The 26,986-nt window shown below is 38.5% G+C and overlaps 2 protein-coding genes and 3 non-coding genes across 5 annotated transcripts; 3 read left to right on the top strand and 2 right to left on the bottom strand.

Annotated features, from left to right (window-relative positions):
* Positions 1–2,755: 2,755 nt before the first annotated feature.
* si:ch1073-13h15.3 (inactive all-trans-retinol 13,14-reductase) lies at positions 2,756–14,575 on the bottom strand. Its single transcript, XM_053510821.1, has 12 exons — positions 14,534–14,575; positions 13,419–13,576; positions 12,777–12,959; positions 7,919–8,160; positions 7,611–7,806; positions 6,928–7,125; positions 6,659–6,778; positions 6,423–6,561; positions 5,495–5,604; positions 5,124–5,290; positions 3,530–3,689; positions 2,756–3,365 (listed from the first exon to the last, which is right to left on the bottom strand). Coding segments are annotated over exons 1-12 (1,842 nt in total). The 5' UTR covers positions 14,536–14,575; the 3' UTR covers positions 2,756–3,198.
* Positions 14,576–16,763: 2,188 nt separating this feature from the next.
* Positions 16,764–18,934, bottom strand: gngt2b (guanine nucleotide binding protein (G protein), gamma transducing activity polypeptide 2b). The gene is made up of 3 exons (XM_053511998.1): positions 18,736–18,934; positions 18,308–18,396; positions 16,764–17,159 (listed from the first exon to the last, which is right to left on the bottom strand). The coding sequence occupies exons 2-3, from the start codon at positions 18,389–18,391 to the stop codon at positions 17,034–17,036; spliced, it is 210 nt and encodes a 69-aa protein (XP_053367973.1). The 5' UTR covers positions 18,392–18,396; positions 18,736–18,934; the 3' UTR covers positions 16,764–17,033.
* Positions 18,039–18,131, top strand: trnai-uau (transfer RNA isoleucine (anticodon UAU)). The gene is given in 2 exon segments: positions 18,039–18,076; positions 18,096–18,131. It is a non-coding gene; the product is annotated as a tRNA-Ile (tRNA).
* A 686-nt stretch (positions 18,935–19,620) lies between the features above and the next one.
* trnai-uau (transfer RNA isoleucine (anticodon UAU)) lies at positions 19,621–19,713 on the top strand. The gene is given in 2 exon segments: positions 19,621–19,658; positions 19,678–19,713. It is a non-coding gene; the product is annotated as a tRNA-Ile (tRNA).
* A 1,450-nt stretch (positions 19,714–21,163) lies between these two features.
* On the top strand, positions 21,164–21,256 carry trnai-uau (transfer RNA isoleucine (anticodon UAU)). Its single transcript is given in 2 exon segments — positions 21,164–21,201; positions 21,221–21,256. It is a non-coding gene; the product is annotated as a tRNA-Ile (tRNA).
* The last annotated feature ends 5,730 nt before the right edge of the window (positions 21,257–26,986 follow it).

Below are 26,986 nucleotides of genomic sequence, written 5' to 3'. Positions count from 1 at the left end.
GTCTAAAAGTCCTTTCTTGGTCTTATCCATACTACTTTGCACGTTGAACACACGTCGGCCACAACAGGAAATTAAAAAAACTGCAACCGCGTTAATTGCGTTAATTTTTTTTAATGCGTTAAATATTTCAAATTAATCGCATGCGTTAACGCACTAACTTTGACAGCACTAATATATATATATATATATATATATATATATATATATATAATTTTGTGTATAAATAGTTTTTTTGCACTGGTTTCTTAGCTATCCCCTCTCATTAGTAACCTAGTAACCAGTGTAAGGATCTATCAAATGACGGAAATTTCAAAGGACTTTCAGTAAAACTGTGTGCCATATGCCTAAACGTAAATATAAATATATATACAGAGAGCCCCAAAACATGAAAAATGGATGAAAATTAGGATCACATGCTAGCACCTGCAGAAGAAACATAGTAATATACACTGCTGCCATAATTCAAATCGAGTTTTAAAAAGGGCATAGATAAAAATAAAAATAAAACTTTTTTTTGTATAGTGATATATTTTCTACATTGTAAAACAATACTGGAAAAAAGCATTAACAATACCTTAAAACTATGAAATAACAAATATGGCCTGTGGAATATGGATAAGTTTCAGCAACAGTTAATTATAATTTTAAGACATGAAGGTGAGCTGTTCTGGAACAGTTCTTGTAAGAACAGTATTGTGTCAAGTGCATTTGTAAAAACCCATCAAGCCCCATGATGAAACTCAATCACACATGCAGACCTCTTTAAAAGCATACTGTAAGTTTTGGCAGTTTGCTGGTCTGGAGCATTCAGGTGTGTGTTAACACAATGCCCAGTGGGAATGACATAGACAAGACAAAGGTCTTGGATAAGAAATCGTTGCTGAACATCAGTTATAATAAAGGGTTATGAAACCATTTCCAAACAATTTGGAGATCAACATTCTGAGAGAGATCATTCACAAGTGGAAAGCATTCAAGACAGTTGCCAATCATCTCAGGGGTAGACATCCCAGCACATTCACCCCAAGGTCAGACCTGTTGCAACCTGTTCATTATCGCTGTGTTTTCTAGCTGTGTGTTCTTGACTCTTGCATTCAATCAGTTTTGCGTTGTTGTTTTACCTCTTTTAAACTTTATTTTAATGTCATCGAATTTCCTTGTAAAGATCTGTTTAACATTTCCTGTATTAATAGATTAAGTTCTTTTCACTGATGTCCTTTATTATTCATTACCATATGATCTACACCTGAGTTTCTTAAGCACTTATAAGAACATATATTAACAAAATGTATTATTGTGAATAAACAACGGCACTTTTTTATATAACCTCTTCAATACATGTAGCATAAAGATGTTCTGTAATGTGACAGATATACTGTAGGTCTCCAATATATTACAATATAATTGAAACAAATGAACAACACTATATACTACGAATGTAACCAAATTGGATATATATTAGGAATGAACCACACAAGGGGCATTTAAGTCAAACCTGCATTTGTAAAGTTTTTTTATTTATTTAATGAAGGCATAAAACTGATTGACCTTTACAGAACATCACGGCTGAACTTCTATGAATACCGTTCCCAGGCGAGGTGGCTCAGCAATCAGTGCAGCCGTTCCGATATTTTTGAAGTGGAATGTCTAATTCTTGAAAATTGGAAGAGTTTAAATCTCATTCTGCATCTGAGGATTAAGGACCTTGCTCAGGGGCCCAACAGCGCCAACTTGGTGGTTGTGGAGTTTGAACCTGATACCTTTTGAACTATAGTCCAAGGCCTTAACCACTGAACTATTTGTGACCCCAATACAAAGCAATAGTAGCACAGAAATTATCAAACTATACAAGTGCACTGATGCAGGACTGAAACGAAGTATTCCCCGAATCAAACCCAGGTCTTCCATATAGAAGGTGAGAAGCCTACCGCTGAGCCACTGATGGCAAACTGCCATCACTCAGCATCCTTCTGTTCTATTCTCTACCATTCTGCCAAATCAAATGAACTGTGGATATTCTAGAAGCAGATCAGCTGCATCATCTGTAAGTGACTACAGGTTATAACCCCCCGGTGTACAGGGCTGTGTTCACAGCGAATAGAGCAGGCATCCCGCTGGAGCTACACACAGTGAAGGCATTCATCTCTCTCTCCTCTCCTCTACAGCTCTATTCATACATCAGGTCCCATGTTATGCCAACCAATCTGCACTCTTTTCCCAGAGGAAATGTCCACTTAGTTGAGGAAGTTTGAGGTTTCCTGTAATCCCTTTGATTCCCGATCAGGAGGTACTCTCACACAGGTCAGAACAACACCGGCACAAGGATTCTGCATAAAGAGTTAAAGGATTCCCCTAATGTTGGTATATAACTAGGTGTATAATGTGGCATCACTCATTGTGTTCAATTAGATCTACACTAGCGCTTTTATTGGATCAGAGTACACGGCCAGACTTCACCCCCCATGTCTTGGCCACCCATAACCCAGTTGCCAGTTCACCAGTTTTCCTTCCTGGGATCACTTTTGGTTTGTCTCGACTGCTGCAGACCAGGAACATCTCACAAGATCTGCAGTTTGAGTTGCTTTGACCCAGCCATCACAACTTGGCCTTGTCAAAGTCACTTAAATCCTTACGTTTGCCCATTTTTCCTGAGTATAACACACCAACTTCAGGGAAAAAAAGATGCATTTGCTGCCTACTGTATGTTATATCTTTGCATCCATATGAACATTTCTTAAGGATTTAATTACAAATATCCTTTTAAAAGGTCAAGTGTTTTTTCTTTATTGCATCTTTTTGTCATCACAATATTACAAGTATGAGATCAATGAAAGTATGTAACTGCATGCTGTAATAAAAAAGATAAGAAAATAAAACCGTACATATTGATGTACATTGGAATGTACGTTTTGCACTTCTGACCTGAAGTTACCAGAAGTCACGGATAATAATTACTGCAAAGTGTACAGTACATCCGTACCGAAATGATTTACAGTAGGACCAAAATAACAGAGCATTAAAATCCATTCATTCATTCAAGCATTTTTTTCACTGGTGTAATATTGATTAGAATTTATCACACAGTTTTGCCATGCGCATAATATACTATTTTCCCAAACCAGTGGCAATAAATGTGAAACCCTGATTCATTTGTGCAGGTCATCCCATTTCCCGTCTTTTACAGGAGGCTTTTCTAATTCACAGCACCTTTTTGGCATGATCAGCAGTCTCTCTCGCCTTCTTGGTTTTCAGCTTCTTCTTTAGCATCATGAGGTCGAAATGCACGATTTGTTTGAGCACCGCCGAGGCACAGAGTATGCCACCGTGTAACGCACCTGCAATACCACAGCTAAACACATCCTGGCCTGGAAAGCCAAAAACACACAGTCACACATCATCAGTGAACAAAGCCTGGAATACCAACTCAGTATGCTGGAGTCATGGCCAACTAATATACTGCATGCGGCATCTTTTCCCCAAGAAGCATAGAAACATTAAGGCGATGTTAATCACAGATCGCTTAATATACCTGAAATGAAGAGGTTTTTGACAGGGGTATTACAACGATTTCTGACGATGGCCTCCGCTTGGAAGCGCTCCAAGTTGTGCTCAGCTGAGTATGTGGCTCCACGGTAAGAACCAAGATAGTGTGAGTTAGACAATGGTGTGGAGACCTCTTGAAATACCAGCTAGGAAAAAACAAGGTGAGAACATGAGTTCATGAATAACAACAATGAGCCTGTAGTTCTTAATTATACTAGTGTAAACTCAATGACATGCAAATCATGGTGCAGCAATGCAAAGCATGGAAGGATGCAGATAACTTTCAAGAGGTTGATGGTGCAGTTTGCACAGGTTTACATTAACTACAGAAACAATGGGAAAAGATGGCTTGGTCATTTTCTGATCTTTACTGTCCAGTTTTGGTCTTTTTATGCCCATGATAGAGTCACATTCCAGTTCTTGACTAACAGAAATGGAACATGATGGGTCTTCCACCTGTTGTAGTTCTTTCAGCTCAAGGTTTGATGTGCATTCTGAGATGCTTTTCTGCTCATTATGGTTGTACAGCATGATTATTTGCATTATGGTATCCTTCCTGTAAGGGTTAAACTCACCGCTGGCTCTTTAATCAATATTTCCACTTACAAAGCTGATGCTCACTAAGGTTATTTTTTTCTACTTTCCCATAACTCCATGTAAGCGTTAGATACTGCCATCAAGGCTATGGGATAACTCTCTTTCATTCACTCTTTCTCTATAGTACTAATCCTGTACAGAGTCATGGAAGCCTAGAGCCTCTGTAGAACCTCTGGAGCATGTACCCATGCAAACACTTATTTACAAACTACAGGCAATTTGGATACACCAGTTACCTTAATCCATGGTGGCTCGCACCTCCAGGGTCCAGGTTTGATTCTTGCCTTAGACGCGTGCAGTTTGCATGTTCTTCTTGTGTTTGGTGGGTTTTGTATGGGTTAACCGGTTTCCTCCCTTAGTCCAAAAACATCCAGATTAGGGTAACTGGCATTCCCGAAGTGCCTGTAGTGTGCGTGAACCCTAAAATGGACTGGCACCCCATCCGGGGTGTATCCTGCCTCGTGCCTCAAGTCTCCTGGGATAGGTTTTAACCCCCCCCCCCCCCCCCCCCCGTGACGCAGGATAAAGCACTATACATGTAGATGACATGAGTTAGCCTAATCTGCATGTCTTTGGATAGTGGGAGGAAACCCAAGCACCAAGAAGAACATGCCTGGGATGTCATTTCGCAAACAAAACTGAACATGGCTGTCTGGAATAAAACCCAATCCGGACTGTTGTATTGTCATTCTGAGATTTGTTCTTTGCTCACCATGGATGTAAAAAAATTATTTGAGTGATTTTAGACTTCCTGCCTCATTTGATGTTGTACAGCATTGCCCACTCACTGGATGTTTTTGGTTTTAAGCTATTTTAGAGACGTTTCAGAAAAGTTTCTGAAATACTCAAACTAGCCCATCTGGCAGAAGTCACTACCATCCTGATGTTTGATGTAAACATAGCCATAACCTGTATCTGCATAATGTTCTACACTGCACAGTTGCCGATATGATTAGCTACCTGGATGAGTACAGTATGTCTACCTTTTCTCTCAGTTTAGGATAGTGGATGCAGGCCCAGTTGAAGAGCTTGTTGGCAAATCTCATCTTGTACTCTACATAATCATCGCCTCTTTTTCTCACTGGAGCGTCCTTCCACTCTTCAAACCATTCATAATTAGCCATTGTCAGGATGATCATGCAGGATTTCCCTAAAAAAAGAACAAAACATTTATTACTAGTATTAGACACAACATTTTTCGTGAAAACACAAAGACTTGTTGCCTAGAGTAGACATGAGCTGACGTGTGGTTTAAACTTGGCATCTGAAACTGTAACTCAAACCACTGCTACTGCCACATCACTAGGCTGTGTTTGGCATTTGTAAAAAGGAAAACTAAAACATGAGGTTGTACCTGGGTGACGGCTCTCAAAAGTGGGATCTTTGGCAGAGGGAAACGTAAAATACATGAAGGGAATGTTCTCTGGTGCTTCATCCTTTCCCATACTGAAGTACTCATCCATCCTTTACATAAACAGAACATTACAAGTGAGCAAACTTGCCACTTTGATACTTGTTCTTAACAAGAATAGCTGTACATGCTGTCCTGCTGAAGCATGAAGAATAGAAATGCAAGGTTTGGCCTTGTTCGTCTTACAGCCTGAAATATACTAAGGATAAAAACATGTCCAAGTGGAAAAAACGGCAAAGAGTCATTCACTGGGTTTGTGCTGTGGCTAATGTTATCTCACGGCTTAAACAACAGCACTACCCAGTGGGCTCTGCAGAAGAAAAAGCCTGACAAGAAAACTAGACTTAAGTATTAATGAAGTTCTCCTTTACACTACAGGTACTTGTATTGCAAGCAATCTCCAGTACATAATCTAATGCTACTAATAAATGTATAATTCCTGATATGTCAAAAATGTTTATGTAAAATTAATAAACACTTCGTTTTGCTAAGTTAGTTTTTCCGCCAAGTATTTGGGCTTTCTTTGGGTTTTATGTACCAAGCCAAGTAAAAATCCTCTTTTTCTGCTACTGACATGGGCACTGTGGCCTTGTTTTGTTTCCTGCGGGAATTCTTGTTTCCTCCCACAGTCCAAAGACATACAAATTAAGCTAATCGGCATTCCCAAATTGCCGTAGTATGTGAAAGAGTGTATGTGTATGTTCCCTTCGATAGATTGGCACCCCATCCAGGGTGTACCCTGCCCCATACCCTACAGTAAGTCTCCTGGGATAGGCTCCAGGCCCCCCGCGACCATGTATACAGGAAAAAGCGGTACAGATAATAAGTGAGTAAGTGAGTTAGTGAGCAAGCAAGTGAGTGTGGTACTGACATGGCATCCATATTGTTATTCTTAAAGCACCACATATTGTGCGATTTGATGCCCAGTTCCTCCTGCGTGGCATCAAAACCCGAGAAGACTAAAACACATCCTCGTCCAGGTCTCATCATATTTAGCCTCTTCTGTATCTCTGCAACATGGGAGCAGAACATGTGTAGCACCATCTTTACCATAGCAAAAGTGCTAAGCGTTATATTCGGTGTATGAAGTAATGCTTGAGAGCTGACCTGGTTTGGTTTGGATATGCGATGGAAGAAGTTTCTGGAAGGTGTTAAAAATTCCACAGCTGGAGATGATAACAGGAGCTCGCAATTCCACTTCCTCTTGGTCTTTTTTTACAGTGACACCTATAAATGGAAAATTAAACTGTCCTATCGGGAAAACTGTTTATCTGTGACTTTTTATCTGTTTATCTGTAGTTTGGATTATTTATTAAATTATGCTATTGTATGTAAAATGGCGGTAGCAGCATGTAGTGCATTACTGCATCTCTCACCATATGCAGCTCCTTTATCGTCGACCAGGATGCGGTTTACGTTAGCACGGACCAAGACACGTCCACCATATTTCTGGATGACCTTAGTGATGTGCAATGGGATTTCACTGGCGCCACCTTTTGGAAAGTACGCTCCACGCTTGTAGTGGTGCAACAGCAAAGCATTAATGATACAGCTGGATTCTTTTGGTGGAACACCTGTGAATCATTAATAATAATGAAAAAATTTATTCTAAGATATTTTATTGATTAAAACTTTTTATTTTGCATTTCTTAATACAAATATGATCTCTTATGTACAATGTTTTTTTCATTTTAAGATATGAAGAAAAGAACAAAAGTGGTTCTGGTTTTTAGTATAATTTAAAGGAACATAAAGGTTAAGGCCAAAGCTTATTTCAAGACCACGAATTATTTCAAGAACAAGAATGGGATGCCAGTCTAGAGCAGTGCACCATGCACACAATCATTGTGCTAGTTTAACACTGCCAGTGTTTTTGGACAATGTGATGAAGCTGGAGAACCTCTAGGAAACCACACAGACATGAGAAGAAGATGATGATCTCTACCTAAAACTAGGATGGAACCAAGAATCCTGAAGCTACCTATGCTACCCATTTTACTACTATAACACCGGTAACCAGAAATAAAAGTGCCAAATTACTGTACCAGTAGTGTCTCACCATAAAAAAGGTAGTAGAAGATTATTTGGAGATCTTTGTTGGAGGTCAGACTGTCAGCAAATGTAGTGGCGTCCGTGCCTACGAGGCGAAAGATGGAGGAGAACAGGTTGGCAATGCCACTCCTGAGCAGGAACAATGCCACCCACTCAGGAATGAGCTTCATCGCAGCTAAATATTGTGTGTGTCTGGCTGAGATCTGAAAAAAAAAAAGAAACAACTGCATTTAGTTTTGAAAATGCCAAAGATCATTTGAAGCTAAAGAATGAGAAACCAGGAGGTGTGTGAAACTACTCAGGGAGCTGCACTACCTTCATGATCTTGAAGAACTCCTCTATAGCTTTGGTATCATCAGGGAACTGCTCCTTCAAATGCTCCTCCATCTCAGTTCTGCCGCTATAGATGGTGTACGCCCTGCATTTCTCTTTGCTGCCGATCACTACAGTGTCAATGTGCTTGTCCAGTTCCACAAACTGCAGTTGTCCTTCTGTGAGCTGATCCATGATGACCTTAAGCAGACTGTTCTCATGTAGCTGGCCAATGTAATGCAGTCCTGCAGGGACAGATATACTATACGGTGGGTATAAAATATCTGCACACTGCTGTTCATTGAAACCCCTGTGAATGTTATTTTATAATTGTTTTCCTTTATTTTGTTGTTTGTTAATGTACATTAAAGGTCCAACATCTTACTATGTCTTTCCTGAAGCTCAGGGTAAAGTTCAGGTTAATTTGTTTGATTTTTACTTTATATTTTGTATTAATTATTTTTATGTATTTTTTTGGGGGGTGGGGGGGCTGTGGAACGAATAATTTGAGTTTTTATTATTTTCTATGGAAAAATTAAATTTGGTTTACAAGTGTTTTGGATTATGAGCCAAAACGCAGTTAACGCAGGTGTCAAAGCTCCACAAAATTGTGTGCGTAAAGGCTCCAGCTGATAGAACTCTCAGATCATTTATTTTATTTCTTAAGCTTTGATTTCCACAAATGAGCTACAAATCAGCCACACACCCCTGCAAAGAAGAGCAACTTAGCTGAGCTGGAGGAGGGGCTATTTTATATGTACCTTTAAAGGTAACAAAAGACCTGGCCTGAAAAATTCTTCTCCTGTCAAATTATAATCATGTAATATCAGCTTGCTTGTTACTATCAATACTTGCTTGGCTACTTAGGTCTTTAGCAACCAAGTTGCATGCACATCTCTTTTTTTTTTTTTTTAGATTAGGACAAAATTCTTTACCACAATTTGACATTGAGCTGTTCGGTCATTCATTAACCTTCTGCAACAACATCAACACTAAAGATTTGTCCTTCATGCACACGCTTATCTAACATCGTTCAGTTATCAAATAAGTTTATGGAATCAGTTTGGCCAGAACTTCAACTGTCAGACATCAATCGCACCCACGTACAACAATGATTCCTTTAAGAACAGAGCACCTCGTTGTCTTCCTATTCTCATTTTAGCTGGGTCCCTCTGGTGCTTTTTGGGACAAACTCCATTTTTTTCCCTTCAGTTTCCTGCCATCTCTCCATACAAGCCAACTGTATACAGAAATCTTGCTTCCACTTTCTGTCTAGTGCACTCCTGTCTCAGACACAGAACCCTGTGCTTAAGTTTGTGTCCCACCAGTGCCTGGGTGACATGATGCAGTTTTCTTCTTAGATATTATTTCCTGTGTCCATAACTTTAGCCGTAATTTGCTTAGAATCCATATCGATTTCCTTCAGCTTCACAGCTTTCCTTCAGATTCAAAATCTGATTGAATATTAGTTTATGGTACAGTACATAAACTAATATTTTCTTTACTTAGTAGGAATACTAAATAGGAGTAAACCAGTGTGTAGTAGAGCCCACTCATAAAGCAGGTCACACTTTAAATTTAATACAGTGAAACCTCGGTTTGCGAGTGGTCCGCAAGACGAGCTAAGATTTTGAATTAATTTTGACTTGGAAAACGAGCAAGTCTTGGTTTATGAGTACAGAGTATCATATATCAAGCATCACAACTGAGCCAACGTTTTTTCTCTCTCTTGTGCCGCGGAATTGTGGGTAAAGTGCGCGTCTCTTACTGGTATAATCAACATTTGTGCACGTGTGTACTGTTTACTATGACACTGTGACCACGTGTGTGTGTGTGTGTGTAAAAGATATTTTATATTGTGTTTCTGTAAGTGTGTGTGTGTACAGCACATATGTACTGTTTCTTATAACACACATCTCTGCACTCGTGTAAAGCAAAATAAAGTCTCATTAGAAGGTTAAAAATCCATTTTCTCCCACATCCTGTCGTTATTTGTGTGCGTGCGCGTAATTTGACACAGTGCCGGTTCACACTCTTTCTCACACTCTCTTTAGTGTGTGTGTGTGTGTGTGTGTGTGTGTGTGTGTGTTTGTGTGTGTGTGAAGCACCCCCTTTCTGCTTTACACAAACACAGACACACACACACACACACACACTTGGATCTACACAGAAACACTGCTCTGTCGCAATTTTTTTTAAAGGTAATGTGCAGGTTCATTTGTTTGTTTGTTTTACTTTACAGCAGTGATTCCATTAGTATCCGACAAAACAGTCTTTCCATTAATGTATGTGTGTGTGTTTGTGTAAAATTCAAATAAGAGAGGAGAAAGGTTTACTGTGTAAATGAGAAGGGGGAGACAAGAAGGACTGAAAGTAAAAGTCTCCTCTTACTTTAGCTTCACACACACACATACACACAGCGCCTGCATGCATAAACGAAAGCATTTATCTGTCTAGATTTATTTTTACTTATTTTTAAAGGTAAAGTGCAGGGTAATTTGTTTTATTTTTACTTTATATTTTGTCTTAATTATTTTTATGTATTTTTTGGAGGGGGGGGGCTGTGGAATGAATAATTTAAGTTTTTATTATTTCCTATGGGAAAATTAAATTTGGTTTACAAGTGTTTTGGAATATGAGCCCGCTTCCGGAACGAATTATGCTCATAATCCAAGGTTCCACTATATTATCTTTTGGATTAAGTATAAGAAATATAATTACAATTCCACAGTCTTAAGTTATCTCAGATCACTGTCTTGTCTCAATTAAAGTCTGTCATAGTAATAATGTACGCACAGTGCCGCGCTACTACATTAAATGTACATTTACATCAAATATCACACAGAGCTTTATCAATAATCTCCCAGAGTTATCAACTTTGATTTGCTCGCCATCTGACTCCACAGAACTCGATCAGGCAACTGAATATTTAGAGTTGACATTTCATTATACCTTAGATAATGTAGCACCAGTTAAAAGGAAAATGATTAGAGATAGAAAAAACTCGCTCCCTGGTATAATGACCACACATGCACTTTAAAACGGAGCGCTTAAAAATTAGAACGAAAATTGCATTAAACTAAATTGTTAGAATTTCAAATAGCGTGGAAAAGAGCATCTTAAACTATAAAAAAGCTCTGAGTGCTGCTAGATCATTGTATCTCTATATCTACAGGTACATAGAAATGGCATAAATGAACTATATCAGTCAGGATTTAGGCCTTATCACAGGACAGAGACAGCATGTGTTAGAGTAGTAAATGACCCCCTATTGGCCTCTAATCAGGGTTGCTTCACTATATTGTGTTACTTGACCTCAGTGCAGCTTTTCACAAAATTTTGATCATAGTATTCTCCTCCACAGATTAGAAAATGTAGTAGGAATTAAGGAAACTTCTGTCTCCTGATTCAGATCCTATTTGACTGATTGGTATTAGTTTGTAGATTTAAATGGTGATCATTCTGCATGTTCTTAAGTGGAGTTTGGTGTTCCACAGGGTTCAGTTTTAGGCCCACTGCTTTTTTCTCTTTATATGCTTCTTCTGTAAAATAAATAAGCATGGTATTATTTTTCCACTGTTGTAATGACACACAGTTATATGTCTCAGCAAAACCAGATAAGAAAAACCAGCTTACTAAAGTTAAGCACTGTGTGCAGGACATAAAAGACTGGATGTTAATTAACTTTCTTCTGCTTAATCCTGATAAGACAGAAGTTCTAGTTATAGGACCACAAGCAGCTAGAAGCAAGATTTTTGATCACTTTAAATGGCCTTTTTGTTCCATCAAGTGCAACAGTAAAAGATCTTGGTGTAACTATAAATTCCAGCCTTACATTTGAAGCTCATGTAGATAATATTACAAGGATAGCTTTCTTTCACCTTAGAAATATTGCCAAGGTAAGAAATATATTGTCACTAAATGATGCAGAATAACTAGTTCATGCTTTTATCACCTCTAGGTTGGACTATTTTAATGCCTTACTGTCTGGTTGTTCAGCTAGGTGCATAAACAATCTTCAGTTAGTCCAGTGAGAGTCCTCAATAAAACAAGAAAATACGAGCACATCACCCCTTTCTGTGACACCCCTTTTTGTCTTAATAGTTCCTAATATTTTTCATTTGGGTAAACTTGCATAGCATTGGTGATTGTTCCCTAAAACCATTTAAAATATACATTTATTAATTTTGAGAGTCAGCCCTTAAAAATAAAACATAACACTGCACAGAATATCAGCATGTCGTTTGTAGCCCTTATGATTCTGATGTAGTGGAAGGGGAGTTTGTATGCTGGCGCCACCACAAGCTGAAGAGGTTACTTCAATCAAATATCAGTCACCTACCGCAATAACAATTTAAAAAGTATTCAGTCAGATTATAACCATGTTAGTAAGGGTGCGGCTCAAGTGGTTAAGGCTTAGGGTTACTGATCTGAAGGTCAGGGCTTGAAGCACCAGCATTGCTGAGCTGCCTCTGGTGAGCACTTGGAAGGCCCTTAACTTTATCTGCTCCAGGGGTGGTGTATCTTGGCTGACCCCAGCTTCCTAACTGGGATATGCAAAATATCACTTCATTGTGATGTAAGGTACTGTACATGTGACAAATAATTTAATCTGAAATAAAATTTTTTGTTGTTTGTTTAAGAACACAGCCATGAGTCTATATACCTGAATATAGAGTTACATAAAAAAACACATCATAATATAGTAAAAACTAGAACACTGAGTTGTCTCTTCAGTAATCACTTTTTTCTGGTCAAGGTCATAACGATCCATAGCTTATCACAGCCCCACTGGGGATCTGGCAGGAGCAATACATGCTGAAAATCAAAGTCCAAAATGCTATAGCGTGATTTTTTTTACCTGCTTCAAACGCGAACCCTTTCTCAATGTAAGTGTGACAGCAGCCTCCAGCCTGGTCATGCTGCTCCAGCACGAGCACTCGCTTTCCCAGTTTGGCCAGAATAGCGGCCGTCGTAATGCCACCGATGCCACTGCCAATCACGATGGCATCCAGATTCTCTGGAACATTGTCTTTTCTGAAACCTATAGGAACAAATCACTGGAGTGTGTTAATGTCTTGTAAACCCATAGATACTATCAGATTATGTAATAAACAAACAAACAAATAAACAAACAAACAAACAAACAAATAAATAAATAAATAAATAAATAAATAAATAAATAAATAAGTGTTTCTATTTCATACAAATGCTAAGTTTGGCTTGTTAAGATCACACAGTGAGGCTTTATCATAGGAGCAATAAGTGTCAATTAAAGCACTCTGAGCCACTCTTAACCAAATCAGTTAATCTAATTAAGATAAGACAAGATAAAAACATACCTGCAATAAACTTAAAAATTATTAGTTTATGGCATGCAAAATATTTCTTTTTCATGTTTTATTTGAGCAACAGCTAGATCCCATTGTAGGCAATAAAATAAAATAAAAACAACCTGTTCTCTTTTTGAAATACAAAATGTAAAGAATCCTCATGCACTCACCTTGCTTCAGAATTTTATCTCTCGTTTTCTGGTTCAGCTCTAATGGACCTGGGGGTCGAACTGACTCCACTGAGAAAGGGCTCGGTTTGCCAAACAGGAACCAGTAAGTACCGAGAGCCCAAACCAGAAAACACACCAACAGCACCAGCAACCACATCCTGAAAGGAACAACACAATTGCTGCTGCTGTAGTGTTGTATGAACTGATATTTGTTGCAGAACTGGTTAAGATATTCTCTCTTATAAGCAGCTAGTAAAGTGCTAAAGGTCTAAAGGCATGATAGGTAAATTAAGTTTTATGACCAAAAAATAAAGATAAGGAGTGATGTGTTGAGATAGAAAATAACGCAACAGTTCCCTGCAAAGCCCTTGAACTTTCCACTTTTTGTCACATTACAACCACAAAATTAAATTTATTGTATTAGGATTTTATGTGATAGACAAACACAAAGTGGCAAATCGTTGTGAAGTGGAAGGAAAAATTATAATATTTGACAATTTGTAAACAATCAGAGATTCTTGCCAGCAAAAAAAGGAAAAAGATGTGAAAATATACATTTTACATTGCAAAATCCTGAGCCCTGTATATGTTTAATTAAAAAAAAGCCCTATATATGTTTATTGGCCTTTCTTTGCTTTTACAAAGATAGATCCTTTTAATTTAATTTTATTTTTTTATTAGTTTTTTATGCGAAATGTCTTGCAGAATTTTGTAGATTTATAATATTTGTATCCTATTTATCTATTTATTCTATTGCATCTAGTTGGTTAATCTTTATTTGCAACAAAGTTTGTTAATCTTTATGTGCTGAAGGTTAATTAATAGTATATAATAGTATGATTAATGTCCATAATCCAAAACGTAACAACAGACCAGGGAAAAACACAGTGATAACCAAAAACAAATCAAACTTAATGACCCCAAGTGTTTCCCAAGCCAAAGGACAAAGCTAAAGAATATTCAGCAGGCAGGTCAGGGTTTAAAACAAATCAATGCACAGCATTTTGCAGGATCTAGTAACCCAAATAGGTAAACAGAGAAGCAAGGTGCAATGTTACCAAAAAAAATAAAAAAAAAGATCATGCACAATATTCAAAACGAGAAAAAAAACTTACATAACAATAAGAATCAGCAAGGCTTCACACTGGCACTCTGGTTTATATAATGTGTGAACGGGAAATACACAGGATAGGAGTGTCGTAATAGACTAGAGAACATCAGTAATTCAGGGAGGTGCCCTCTAGTGCTAAGGCTATGAAATAACCAGTGAAGGGCAAAAGCATGAAGCCACTTACTGGAAACTAGTGTCATCAATTCATTTTATTTGCTCAGTATTCCTGGGACAATTGTACACTGAAATGCTTGTGGTGAGGCTCTGTAAATCTGATACAACAAAAAATAAATAAATAAATTAAAGAGTATATGCATACTTTCGCATAGCTAAAACAGATAATCTAGTCTGGTTAACAGGTCGTCCAGTTGACCTGATGGACAGTAGACCATGCACCTTTTTAATAGTGTGTGCCAGAACAAGAGAAAAGCAACACGATATCTGTAAAATTATATCCAGTGAAAGGTTTGTTTATATCTAGTGGATGATTCAAAGATCATAACAGCTTTGCTTCTTTGCAATATGTTTGTACTGATGTAGATGTTTGCAGTGATGTCATGTTGTGATCACCTTCTAAATGCATAGAACAGAAACAAATGTTTAAATCATGCATTAAAATTCAGACGTTTTTTGATACGGATTTTTTTTCTTCTTGTTTTAGCTCTGTAAATCCGAATCCTATTTACCCCAGCACTAAAGCAGTGAAGTTGGTAAGCATTATGGACCAGTCAGAAAGGATGATTGACAGATATAATAAGATTTCCTAGATGGATGGATGGATGGATGGATGAAGTGATTGTGTATGCTAACATGCTCACATGCACTCTGTATCGAACATAAACGGTAGACTATAAACAATTATTTACACTTAGTCTTCTTTGGTCCAGTTCGAACTCTGTATCGAACATAAACGGTAGACTATAAACAATTATTTACACTTAGTCTTCTTTGGTCCAGTAGCTGAAAAGCAAAAGACAAGAAAAAAAGGGGCCAACTGAGTTCAAGGGACAGTAATAAGGTAATAGGATAAAATGCTTAGACCTTAATCCTGAGATTGAAAAATAAGATTAAGCATTTCGACAGATGGGTGGGAAAAGCACCTTAGTGGACCAGAGAAGGCTTGACATAGAGATCTGATTAGCAATAACCAATATTGGGACATCTTTGAAACTCGTGGATATAGCCAAAAACATTTCTAGAGCATTGAGTTAAAATCCATTATCAGATATAACTTTAGCTAGAAAAGTAGGGGCAATGTTGATTGGTTACTAATAACTAGTTGTGTATGTTTTTATTTAATAAATATCATACGAGAGAGAGTGCTGTTGTGCTGGATTTCAGCATGACTGTAATGTGGTTGTAGAAACAAGGGCACAACCCGAATACTGAAGGCATCACAGATGAGCTGAGCACAACAGCCTTGAGTTCCACAGCCACCAGTTATTATCAACAGATTATGGTTGTTTTGTCTTTTTCTTTAGCCAAATATTTCTTCCATGAATAGAAGAACTGGCAACTGTTAGAGTAATTAACTAGGTGAAATTCCCCATGGAGGTGGTGGACAGTCCTGGAAATCTCGTGAGTTTTGTCTTTATAATTCTAATTATTCTGCTTCAGAATATCAGATATATTAACTTCTGGGTTAGGGAGTTTAATCCCAAATAGTGTTAACTGAAAGCTAGTGCAATAAGATGTACAATCGCTTATTCCAGACACCAAGTAGTGCCCTTGATTGGGGGCTAGAAAGTAATTTGGGATTCAGTCTTGTGTAACAGGTTAGTTAGTTTTGTAACTCGACTTATGTGCACATTAAACAACTTGAAAGCATTTCAGAACAATTATTCAGGAGTCAAAATGTGACATACAATAACATTCACGTCAGATGTGTTTGCTTCCTGTTTTTGAACGTGGGGTTTTGGCAGGCAGCTGTTCTCTCCTCAGTACTCTGGACTATAACAACCTACTTTTTCTCATGCTGATGACCAACACTTGGTGTAATTAATGGTTATCACACCACTTGGATGGATATACGATGATAAATGTCCCTGTGCTGTTATCGTCTATTATCTCCACTTGTGGAATGTCCTATACAGAATAGGTTACATTACAAATAATGAGAGAAGACATTCAGCTCAAATTCACTTTTATTATAGTATTTTAACAATAAATATTATCATAAAACTGGCTTTACTGCAATTTGGATATACAGTTAAATTTTTCATTTCAATAACTTATTTAAAATTTGTCCACTCTAAAAAATACCATATAAATCAATATTTTAACATGAAAAAACAAACGATCCATAAAGGGTAATAGGAGTTGAAGGAGTGTACTGTGCTTTTAGTAAACCTCATAAACCTAATGAGAAGCTGATTAAATAAAATGATTTTTTTTTTCTTTGATCAGTTATTATCTAGCGAATGTACCAGATGTAAAAAAAAAAAAAAAAAACATTAACCCCTTCAGAAAGCCTTTAATTATCATTATGAAGGCTTTATGATGTATTATGTAATAACACAACCTCCTTTCTCCTTAAAGGGATTCTTGTCTTCAGGAACTCCCTTGATTAAAGGGTCTTCAGCAGACTGGGACTCGATGAAGGAGACAATCTCAGGGGCAGTTTTAGACATCTACAATAAAGAATTAAAGAGTTACAGGTTAATCAAAGTAACTTCTATTAAAGGATAATAAATGCAATTAGGACATCTAACAGGAAGTATATCAGACAGTACTGGGGAGCCAGGGGTAGCTCAGTGGACTACGGTTCAGAAGATCCCAGGTCCAAACCCCACAACCACCAAGTTGCCACTGTTGAGCCCTTGAGCAAGGCCCTTAACCCTCAACTACTCAGATGTGTAATGTGATTAAGAAAAAAAAAAAAAACATAAGTCGCACTGGATAAGAGCGTGTGTAAATGCCTTGGTCGAAATATTTAGTATGATGCCAAGTAGGTTAGATCACATATCATTTGATTATAATGAATATTACATCGATAATATATTTTAAAATATTTATCTATGCTGAGTATAGATTGGAGTTTACCCTTGTGTTACAGGTTATCATTTACCAAAAATTAACAGGGCTGCAAATTCAAACACTGGTTATTTTTATTTATTTTTCATCGCAATTATATATCATAACTCAAGTAGAGAATTAGATATATTTTGTAAAACTTTTGCCGTAAATCTGTCCTTTTTGAAAGATAAGCCCCTACTACATATTGTAGTGGTTTCTCATGTCCCAGCAAACCTAATAAAGCTAATTAACTACTTAACAGCTTTTTCTTAATTGAACTGGGTGTGATAAAGCAAAACAACAACAACACTAAAATAGGCAGGGCAATGGTCCTATAGAACTAAGGCGAACCACTTATCTACTACAAATCAATGTTTAAGTACCTTGTGAGAGAGATGTTGCCAATTGTGATAAATGTTTTTTATTGAAAATATATACAGTAGTAGAAAGCATCAAAGAATTGACCTTTGTATTGGAGGTTCTTGAACCAACAAGCTCCAGTGGCGCAATCGGTTAGCGCGCGGTACTTATACAACAGTACAAGTGAAGCAATGCCGAGGTTGTGAGTTCGAGCCTCACCTGGAGCATGACTTTTGAGCATAGCCTTAAACTTTCAATGAGGGCAAGACAAAATCCATGTACATGGACAGTACAATGAACAGTGCACTAACACCTCGCATCTCCAGGGTCTGTGTCCGATTCCCAGACAGGTTGTCTTCAAACAAACTTCTACTAAAGGATATTGGACACTGAGAAAACTCACTACTGTCCGAGGGGTGTTAACTTCTATTTGTAGCTGCTCCAGCTCCATTTTCAAGATGTCCTTTTCTGACATGTCCCGAGCCATCTCAGCTGTTGAAAGAATTTAATACTAATTCAATACAGGATAGAATAAGTTAAGATAAGATAAGATAAGAACAGCTTGTGTTAACTTGATCAACAGGTAATAAAAATGCAGTGGAATCACATTCTCTGATAGATTAAACATTTTTTTCTTAAAAGAAAGATTATATTGCAGTAGCATGAGTCGTCTTTAACAATTCATTTATGTTTCCTACTTCACTCCCAACATTTGTGATCACTGATCACATAAATCAGTTAGCATTTTTTGCCATAATCTAACCAAAGTACTTCTCAGATTTTCATCCTCATACTGGCATCCATTCATCCAATCATAGCACTTCCTCTTACCTGTTAAGCAGTGCAGACTGCAGACTCTCAGCAGTTGAAGAAATCCCTCTGTCTCCTAGGATATCATCAGCACGTCTCCACACACTACTAACTTCTTTCCTTTCTCCTCTCCTCTTCATTGCTTGCCTAATCTTTTTTATGGCTTGACTTGATCCTGGTGGCCAGTGATGTCATCAATCCCTGTTGATCTCATTATCACAAATCAGAGGAGGTCAGATGGCTCCAGGTTCTAAAACTGAGTGAGGTGAAAACAAATGGGAGGACAGCAACACAGGCAACCATGGTGAAAGGTGAAATTCATTGTTACGACAACAACTATCTTACAAATACAACAACAACAACAACAACAACAAAAGAAATTTAAATATTACATCTACAATCATGTAATAATGATTTTCAGGTAAGTGCTGTATAGGACAACTGATTATTCCAACTGATTATTCCAACAGGTAACATTGATGGATTACTAATGCATTGATCTACTACAAATCAGTTGTGTTGAATGGTTTTTATTAATAAAATAAATAAGCAAGCACCAACAAAGCCAAATCACAAATAACTGACCTCTGTGAGATAGGAGTGCTCCAATAACACAATGGTGAACTGGATCCATGTGAAGAACACAGTCCATCTGGCTTGTCAAATTTAAGCTGTTTAACAGTTCTCAGATACTTAAGGTTCTCTAATTAGTGAAAGCGATAAAGAGGTGGAAGGCATCCTTGAGTCAGTGTCATTACTTTTCCAAGACCAGCTTGGCAGCCAGCAGTTCTCAGTTCCCCAGATCATAGTTAGTTATACTCCACTGGCATGAGCTTCTTTAAGTAAAAAGCAACTGGATGTTTGGACTTCTTGCTAAAACTCTGAGAGAACCCCTTACTAGCAGTTGCTCCAGTGGCGCAATCGGTTAGCGCGCGGTACTTATATAGCAGTACAAGTGAAGCGATGCCGAGGTTGTGAGTTCGAGCCTCACCTGGAGCATGACTTTTAAGCATAGCCTGAAACTTTCAATGAGGGCAAGACAAACTTCATGTACATGGACACCCTTGCAAAGCAATGTACAAACAGGTTGTGAGCAAGATTGAAAAAATGTGTCAGAACCAGGAATTAATCAGACACTTTACAGCCAAGTGTGAAAATAAAGCTGGTAAAATACCTCAGAACTTAGTAGTGTGCGTGGTGGTGATAGTTAAATCCAAATATGTGCAGCCAGTAATTGTGTAAGATTAATCATGTAAAGTGGACGTTAGAGTCGATTTGACAGAACAAAGACCCCATTATGGAGGTAATTAAACACTTTGTAAGATATGATCCAGCAGCTTTCGACAGGACCCCGTTAATCAGGTACTTTCAGGAAATCAGGAAATTCAAATCAGAGGGGATGTGATGTTTTTTATTTTATAGAAAGTTTGTCCCTTGAAGTGTTTAGATGATGTGGATGGTTGAGCCTTTCTGCCAAATGACCTTAGATTGCAGATTTAAGATTTTACACTTGGAATGAGGGAGCAAGGAACAGTTTCTAGGTAGCTCAAGCTAGTACTAAACTTCATTGATGCATTGGAGAATGCTATAAGCTCTGATATACTGCTGTGAGAGCTTTATATCAGCCCAGTGTTAATGAGGCTGTCCTGTATAGCCAGTGGAATAGATCTCCAGACTGGTATTATGGGTGATCTGTTCTGTGTTATCAGCAAACACTTTATTATTCTAGGCATGAACTCAGGGGCAAGGTGGATCAATGGGCACTGTGGACTGACTAGCAGCATCACTTTCCATACAAGCAGCACTCATAAAACAATGGATTGAGCACACACTGTTCAGGGTGAGATTATTTCTTGTATTTGGCTGTCCATTAACATTTGAGGCCATCCTTAATTGTTTTGGAGTAAGTCATTGGTTATTGGATGCCTAGGAAACCTGCAACAGGTGATATGTGGGACCAGGAGATAAGATTGGTCTATAGATATCAGGTCTTGCCCTGAGGCCACACAGTAGTGAAGGTGCTGTCAGGGCTTATACCTTGATTTAGATCCCAAGGTAGCAGAACCCACAAAGCTTTAAATTTGGTGAGAACAAGTTTTTAGGTTTTGTCTTGTGATGTGGTCGAGTGCATGCAGGACAGAGAGTCTACTTTATCAGGCTTGGAGCCCTGTTTGAAGGTAACAAATTAGATCCTAGTAAAGAACACAACCCATCTGGCCTGTCAAGTTTAAGTTGTTCAGCGGTTCTCAGAGTACTTACAGGTCTTTGATCAGTGAAATTGATGAAAGGGTGGAAGGCATCCTCAAGCCAGTATCACCAGTCTTTCAAGACCAACCTGACAGCCAGCAGTTCTCTATGCTCTACAACATATACTAGAAGTATATGGGGGTATTCTTGAAGTAAAGGGTATTAGACCCTGTACTGGAGGCCCCCGTACTGTCAGTACTGTGCTCCAGTGGCGCAATCGGTTAGCGCGCGGTACTTATACAGCAGTACTAGTAAAGCAATGCTGAGGTTGTGAGTTCGAGCCTCACCTGGAGCATGACTTTTAAACAAAGCCTCATACTTTCAATGAGGCCAAGTCATAATTCAGAAGCACATACAATGGATAGACTTGCAAAGCAATGTACAAACAGGTTTTCAAAGGTTTAATCAGTGAGCCAGAAGGAAAAATTGGGTCAGAACCAGAAATTAGCCACTTGACAAGTTAAGTGTGAAAGATCTGAAGATATATTTCATAATTTGGTGCTGTGTGTAGTGGTAATAATTGAATCTGTGTAAGATTGAGCATGTAAACACAAAGTTAGAGTCCATGGTAGACCTTTTTGTAGGCAGATGTGCTTCTGGGGAAATGGATTTTCATGCTGGGACAGCCTATGTGCCAAAGGCCTTAAATTGCAGACATGAGATTTGACACTCGAATGAGTTAAAGAGGCACAGATTGGCATTATTGATGCATTGCTTGGCAGATCTCTCTCAGCTAACTTCGCACTCTCACATCAATCACAGCTCTACAACCAGTCATGGGTTTTTGTGAGCTCACACAAGCAGAAGGAGCTGATGGTACGATCCTCCAAGTGTGTTACGCTGCCCCTAATGGTGCGTGTGTGAGTGAGCAGTTCGAAACGAAGCAGTCACATGGTTCGGAGGCCCTCCTTGATTGAGTAGTAGACTTAATGTGGGAGACCCCTAGCGACAGCTGGGGCTGGGAATAAGATATTACTAAACTACGAGTTTTTGCTAGTTCTGTGACAAGCATCACTTGTAAACCTTGTGATCATAAAACTCTGAATATGCTGTTAGTTAGATAACCAAAAAATACGTTTCCCTCAGAGCCTGATCTTTTGGTCTTTAAAAATATAAAACTTCAGGTTTTACAAATCCACAACTGGATTGATCTCTTTTATCTCTCTTTTTTTTTATCATGGAACAGCATTGTATTTGTATTTAGCTTTGCATTTTAGCCATGGGTAAGCTATTTGTAACTCTCAACTCACTATTAAGCCATTTTCTTCAGATCTGGGTTAGTCTCATTAGAAGGCGGATTTAGGGTGGATATCTGGCAACCGAATCCAAGTGACTAATGAAATACCTTGGGAACCCTGCCAGTTTTTATTTCTTTGTTTTTTTTATTTATCTGATATATCCTATGTCATGTTAAAGGGTTTTGTTTATTTACTTTGATGAGTGACGTGTCACCAGGGGCTTAATGTTAACTGATGGGAAGAATAAACCTCAAGATTTAGACAGATAAAGCTTTCCCCTCCTGGATTAGGGTTACAGGGACACAACCATGGATCGATGCTTTGCAGGTTGTTTCTTACTGATTCATATAAAATCACCATTAGCAGTGGATCAAGTAGACTTTCCAGTATTTTGAAAGGATGTTTTCTTCGAGAAAAATCTGCTTTTGAAGAGGGAGTTCCTGCTGTTAAGGAACAGCATTAAAACACAAGGGGAATTATGGTGAGCTAATTGGGTTAATGACTTTTGCAGTCAGGTTTACCAACAGTAACCTACAGCTCAGATATTCATAAGAGTTAAGAGCTTAGAGCCGACATAATCTTCTGATAACCTAGAGTCCAACCTAATGAGCACTTGTAGCACACAAGCATCACGGACATTTTTACAGCTGTTATTAAATTACCGACAAATCTGATTTGGCTTATTATCCCCTTCTCATGTACAGTGCATACAGCCGCTACCCATCTAACCAACAGATCAAAGCCTGCAATTCACTGTGTAAGAAAATTTGTGTCAGACACATTCAATTCAATTTTATTTGCATAGCGCTTTTAACAATTGGCATTGTCCCAAAGCAGCTTTACACAATCAAAAGAATTATTTAAGTTTGTATGGAATTTGAATGTGTATGAATCAAAATGGTCAGATAGTCCTTGATGAGCAAGCCAAGAGCGACATTGGCAAGGAAAAACTCCCTGAGATGGTAATAGGAAGAAACCTTGAGAGGAACCAGACTCAACAGGGAACCCATCCTCATCTGGGTGAAACAGAGAGCAGGAATTGATCATTTTTATACTGTGTGTTAGTTGGCAGGCAGTTCAGCATAACAGTTGATGTTAGTTGATGTTAATATGGAGTCCAGTTAGTTATTAAAAACTCAGGTAGACTTGTATGAACTATCAAACAGTCAAGTCCTCAGAGAAACAGTTGCCAACACCAGTCGAGGCCAGAACCATTTTCTAGGTAGAGAGAACCATCCCCAGACACCAGACGCATCCCAAAGAGACACACGGGGCATCCATGTGACGAGATCTTCAGCCAGAAGCGGGGCACCAGGATGGGTCAGACAGGTCCGGAGGGCAGAGGGAGTCTGGATCACTGGCAGCTCAGGAACGACATGTGTAGCTCGACAGAGAGAGAGAGAAAGAGTGAAAGGGGGGACAGGAGGAGAGAGGAAAAAGAAAGAGGGGGGGAAAGAGAAGAAGAGGAGAGATGGCAGTTAGGTATGGTCACAGTCACACAATGTATAATGTAAATGTATATTAACTGTAGAGTGCAAGCAGAGACTCCGGCAGGACTAACTATGACAGCATAACTAAAAGGGAGAGCCAGAAGGAAACACAAACATGAGGGCTTCCTGAGATGTAAAGCAAACAATCACCTCACCGTCAGCAAACCTGAGTGATCAATGAGAGTGAGGAAGACAGCATCCAAACATACCAGTTCACCATAATACTCTACGTCCATGAGTCCCCCAGATCTGCTCCTTTACCTATGGCAAATCTATTTATAAAAATGCTTGGCTAAATAAATAGGTTTTTAGCCTGGACTTAAACACTGAGACTGTGTCTGAGTCCCGAACACTATTTGGAAGACTATTCCATAACTTTGGGGCTTTGTAAGAAAAAGCTCTGCCCCCAGCTGTATTTTTCATAATACGCGGTACTGACAAGCAGCCTGCATCCTTTGATCGAAGTAGGCGTGGCGGTTCGTAAGACACTAGCAGTTCGCTCAGGTACTGCGGCGCGAGACCATTTAATGCTTTATATGTCAAGAGTAGTATTTTAAAATCAATGCGAAATTTCACAGGGAGCCAATGGAGTGAAGATAAGATAGGGGTGATGTGCTCATATCTTCTGGTTCTGGTGAGGACTCTCGCTGCTGCATTCTGGACTAGCTGAAGCTTATTTATGCATCTAGCTGAACAACCAGACAGTAAGGCATTACAATAGTCCAACCTAGAGGTGATAAAAGCATGAACTAGTTTTTCTGCATCGTTTAGCGACAATAAATTTCTTATCCTGGCAATATTTCTGAGGTGATGGAATGCTATCTTGGAAATATTATCTACATGAGCTTCAAACGAAAGGCTGGAATCTATAATCACACCAAGGTCTTTTACTGTTGCACTTGATGGAACAAAAAGGCCATCTAAAGTTACAGAGTGATCTAGAATCTTACTTCTAGCTGTATGCGGTTCTATGACTAGAACTTCTGTCTTATCTGGGTTAAGCAGAAGGAAGTTAATTAGCATCCAATTTGACATATGAGATCTTCCACTCCAACCTTGACACACCAGGTCTGCAGGTACCTTGCTATGTGTCTTGGTGGAAAAGGTTTGCACATTTTAGTTTCAATGAAGAGCTTTTGATACCGCATTAAAGGACATTCTATAAAATTGTGTTTTCATATTTTTTGTGGCAGCAGTTTGGAGAAGTAACAGAATATGTGTCTGTGAGGGTTAAGTATCCACATAACTTTGGCCTTTTGGTGCAGTTTGGTGTCTGAGATGGTAAAAAAGGGAAAGGCGGCGGGGGGGGGGGGGGGGGGGATCCACTGATCCACTGATGTGATAACCGGGTCATTCAGTACTCTCAGCTGACTTCATTTTATTGCCACATAATGTTGCTGAGCCTGGACCTGACCAACTGAAGCAACCCCAGATCCCAGTCCCATAGCACTGCTCCAACAGCTTATTCAGCAGACACTATACATGATGGGTGCACCACTTCATGTGCTTCCATCTTACCCTGATACGCTCATCGCAGACCACATGATCTTTTTCCATTACTGCTCAGTACAATCTTTATCCTCCCTAACAAACTAAAACTTTTTTTTCTGATGAGTCTCACTAACAAGTGTTTTTAATGGCTTCATAGCTGTATAGTCTTAATTCTAGTTTTCGTCATATTGTGTGTGTATGGAAATGCTCTTAGCTTCACTATGAAACATAGCTCCGGCTTTTACTGTCGATTCTTTACCATGCACCTTCACTAAGTGCTTAAGTAATCTCCATTCATGATTTTTTTTTATCCCATTTCCTCCACGAAGTTGACGGTTCAGCTCTATCCTTCCAGGTTGTGATAATGTGTGAAATCAGTCCCAGTCATTTCAAATCTCCTTAGTTGTTGTCATTGCATCCCATTACTTTCACCTCTCTGAAATGGTGACTTTTTTGGGCTCAGCAGTGTAGTGTGCTAGTGAATCGAAATTGTGTGCTAGCTAAAACATTTTTACTTAATACATGCAAATATACAGTATGATATTGATCAGTGGTTAAAACCTTGCCTTGTTTGGGTTTGCTCTTAACCTATGGAATCAGATTTGTAAAAAAAAAAATGAAAGAATTAAACAAATTATTTGAAAATGAGTTAAAATGCAACCTAAAAAACAAACAAAAAAAAACCGATTTGATGATACTTATACTATAATAATTTTCTACCTGAAAAAAAATTCAGTTCATATAAGCCTAATGCTGAGCCTAATGCACACTTCCTCTCTAAGCACTTAGAAGCAGTTTTAGCTTAACAATTAAGATTCCAAGTAACTGCATATAAAACATTTTTTTGTATACATAGATCATAATCCCTCTAGTATAAAATAACTGGTTGAGAAATGTAAACCTTATAATGCTTTTTATCTAGAAAAAAAAAAAAAACACAGCTAACTAACGCTATGTTCTCATTACCAGTAAAGTGTATTAATTCAGATTTATTTATTTTTTGACACAGATTTTTTTTTTAAACGCTGTTTAAATGCACAAATTTGATTATTTTCAGATCGGATCCGTGGCGTTTTCATGCCGTTATGGAACTTGAATGAGAATGGTCCAATCAAGAATACATGTGACTTTTTGCCTCTGCACACGTGTAGGGTGCTCACTGACATCATTAGTCAGCACAAGCAACCCAGTGATTTCAAAAAAGTACTAGCAACATAATTGAGCAATTTGGCTTATATTGAGAACCAAAGAAAGCTGTCCTGAAGCTTAGTCTAAAAGAATTTAAAACCAGCTGGCCAAAGAAGATACAGCACTGTAACACCTGCTCAAATGAAAAGTCTGTGCAAATCACAAGTGCAAATGAAAAACTGCACAGCGGACCTGAAAAAACAAGCGGATAAGCAAAGAAAAAAAAAGACCTGAAAAACTCACTCACTCACCATCTATACCACTTTATCCGGTATACAGGGTCAAGGGGCCTGGAGCCTATCTCAGGAGATTTAGCACAGGGTGCCAATCCATCGCAGGGCACACACACACACACACACACACAGTACACAACTCATATGCTCATTCACACATTACTGCAATGTCTTCAGACTGTGGGACAAAACCTGAGTATCCAGAGGAAACCCACCAAGCACAGGGAGAACATGCAAATAGATCCCAAGGCGGGACTCAAACCCAGATCCTGGAGGTGCAAGTTGACAGTGCTAACCAATATGCCACCGTGATTAATTGACGTTTAATCTAAGCCAAAATGCTTATTAAGACTTAATTATTTGACACATTTCAAATATCCCATAT

The sequence above is a fragment of the Clarias gariepinus genome, chromosome 14 (genome assembly GCF_024256425.1).
Source record: "Clarias gariepinus isolate MV-2021 ecotype Netherlands chromosome 14, CGAR_prim_01v2, whole genome shotgun sequence".
In the NCBI taxonomy this organism is placed as follows: domain Eukaryota; kingdom Metazoa; phylum Chordata; class Actinopteri; order Siluriformes; family Clariidae; genus Clarias; species Clarias gariepinus.
This window is presented reverse-complemented; position numbering and strand designations above follow the sequence as displayed.

Bases quoted from the DNA above. Each gene is read 5' to 3' on its own strand.
- si:ch1073-13h15.3 (XM_053510821.1), bottom strand. The intron at 6,779-6,927 runs GTGAGAGATGCA...TTCCATTTATAG, and splicing joins CGATAAAGGAGCTGCATATG to GTGTCACTGTAAAAAAAGAC. The intron at 3,690-5,123 runs GTAGACATACTG...GTTTTTTCCTAG, and splicing joins ATCCTAAACTGAGAGAAAAG to CTGGTATTTCAAGAGGTCTC.
- gngt2b (XM_053511998.1), bottom strand. From the start codon at position 18,391: ATGGCTCGGGACATGTCAGAAAAGGACATCTTGAAAATGGAGCTGGAG. The intron at 17,160-18,307 runs GTGAGTTTTCTC...TCTTTATTGTAG, and splicing joins TTAACACCCCTCGGACAGTA to ATGTCTAAAACTGCCCCTGA.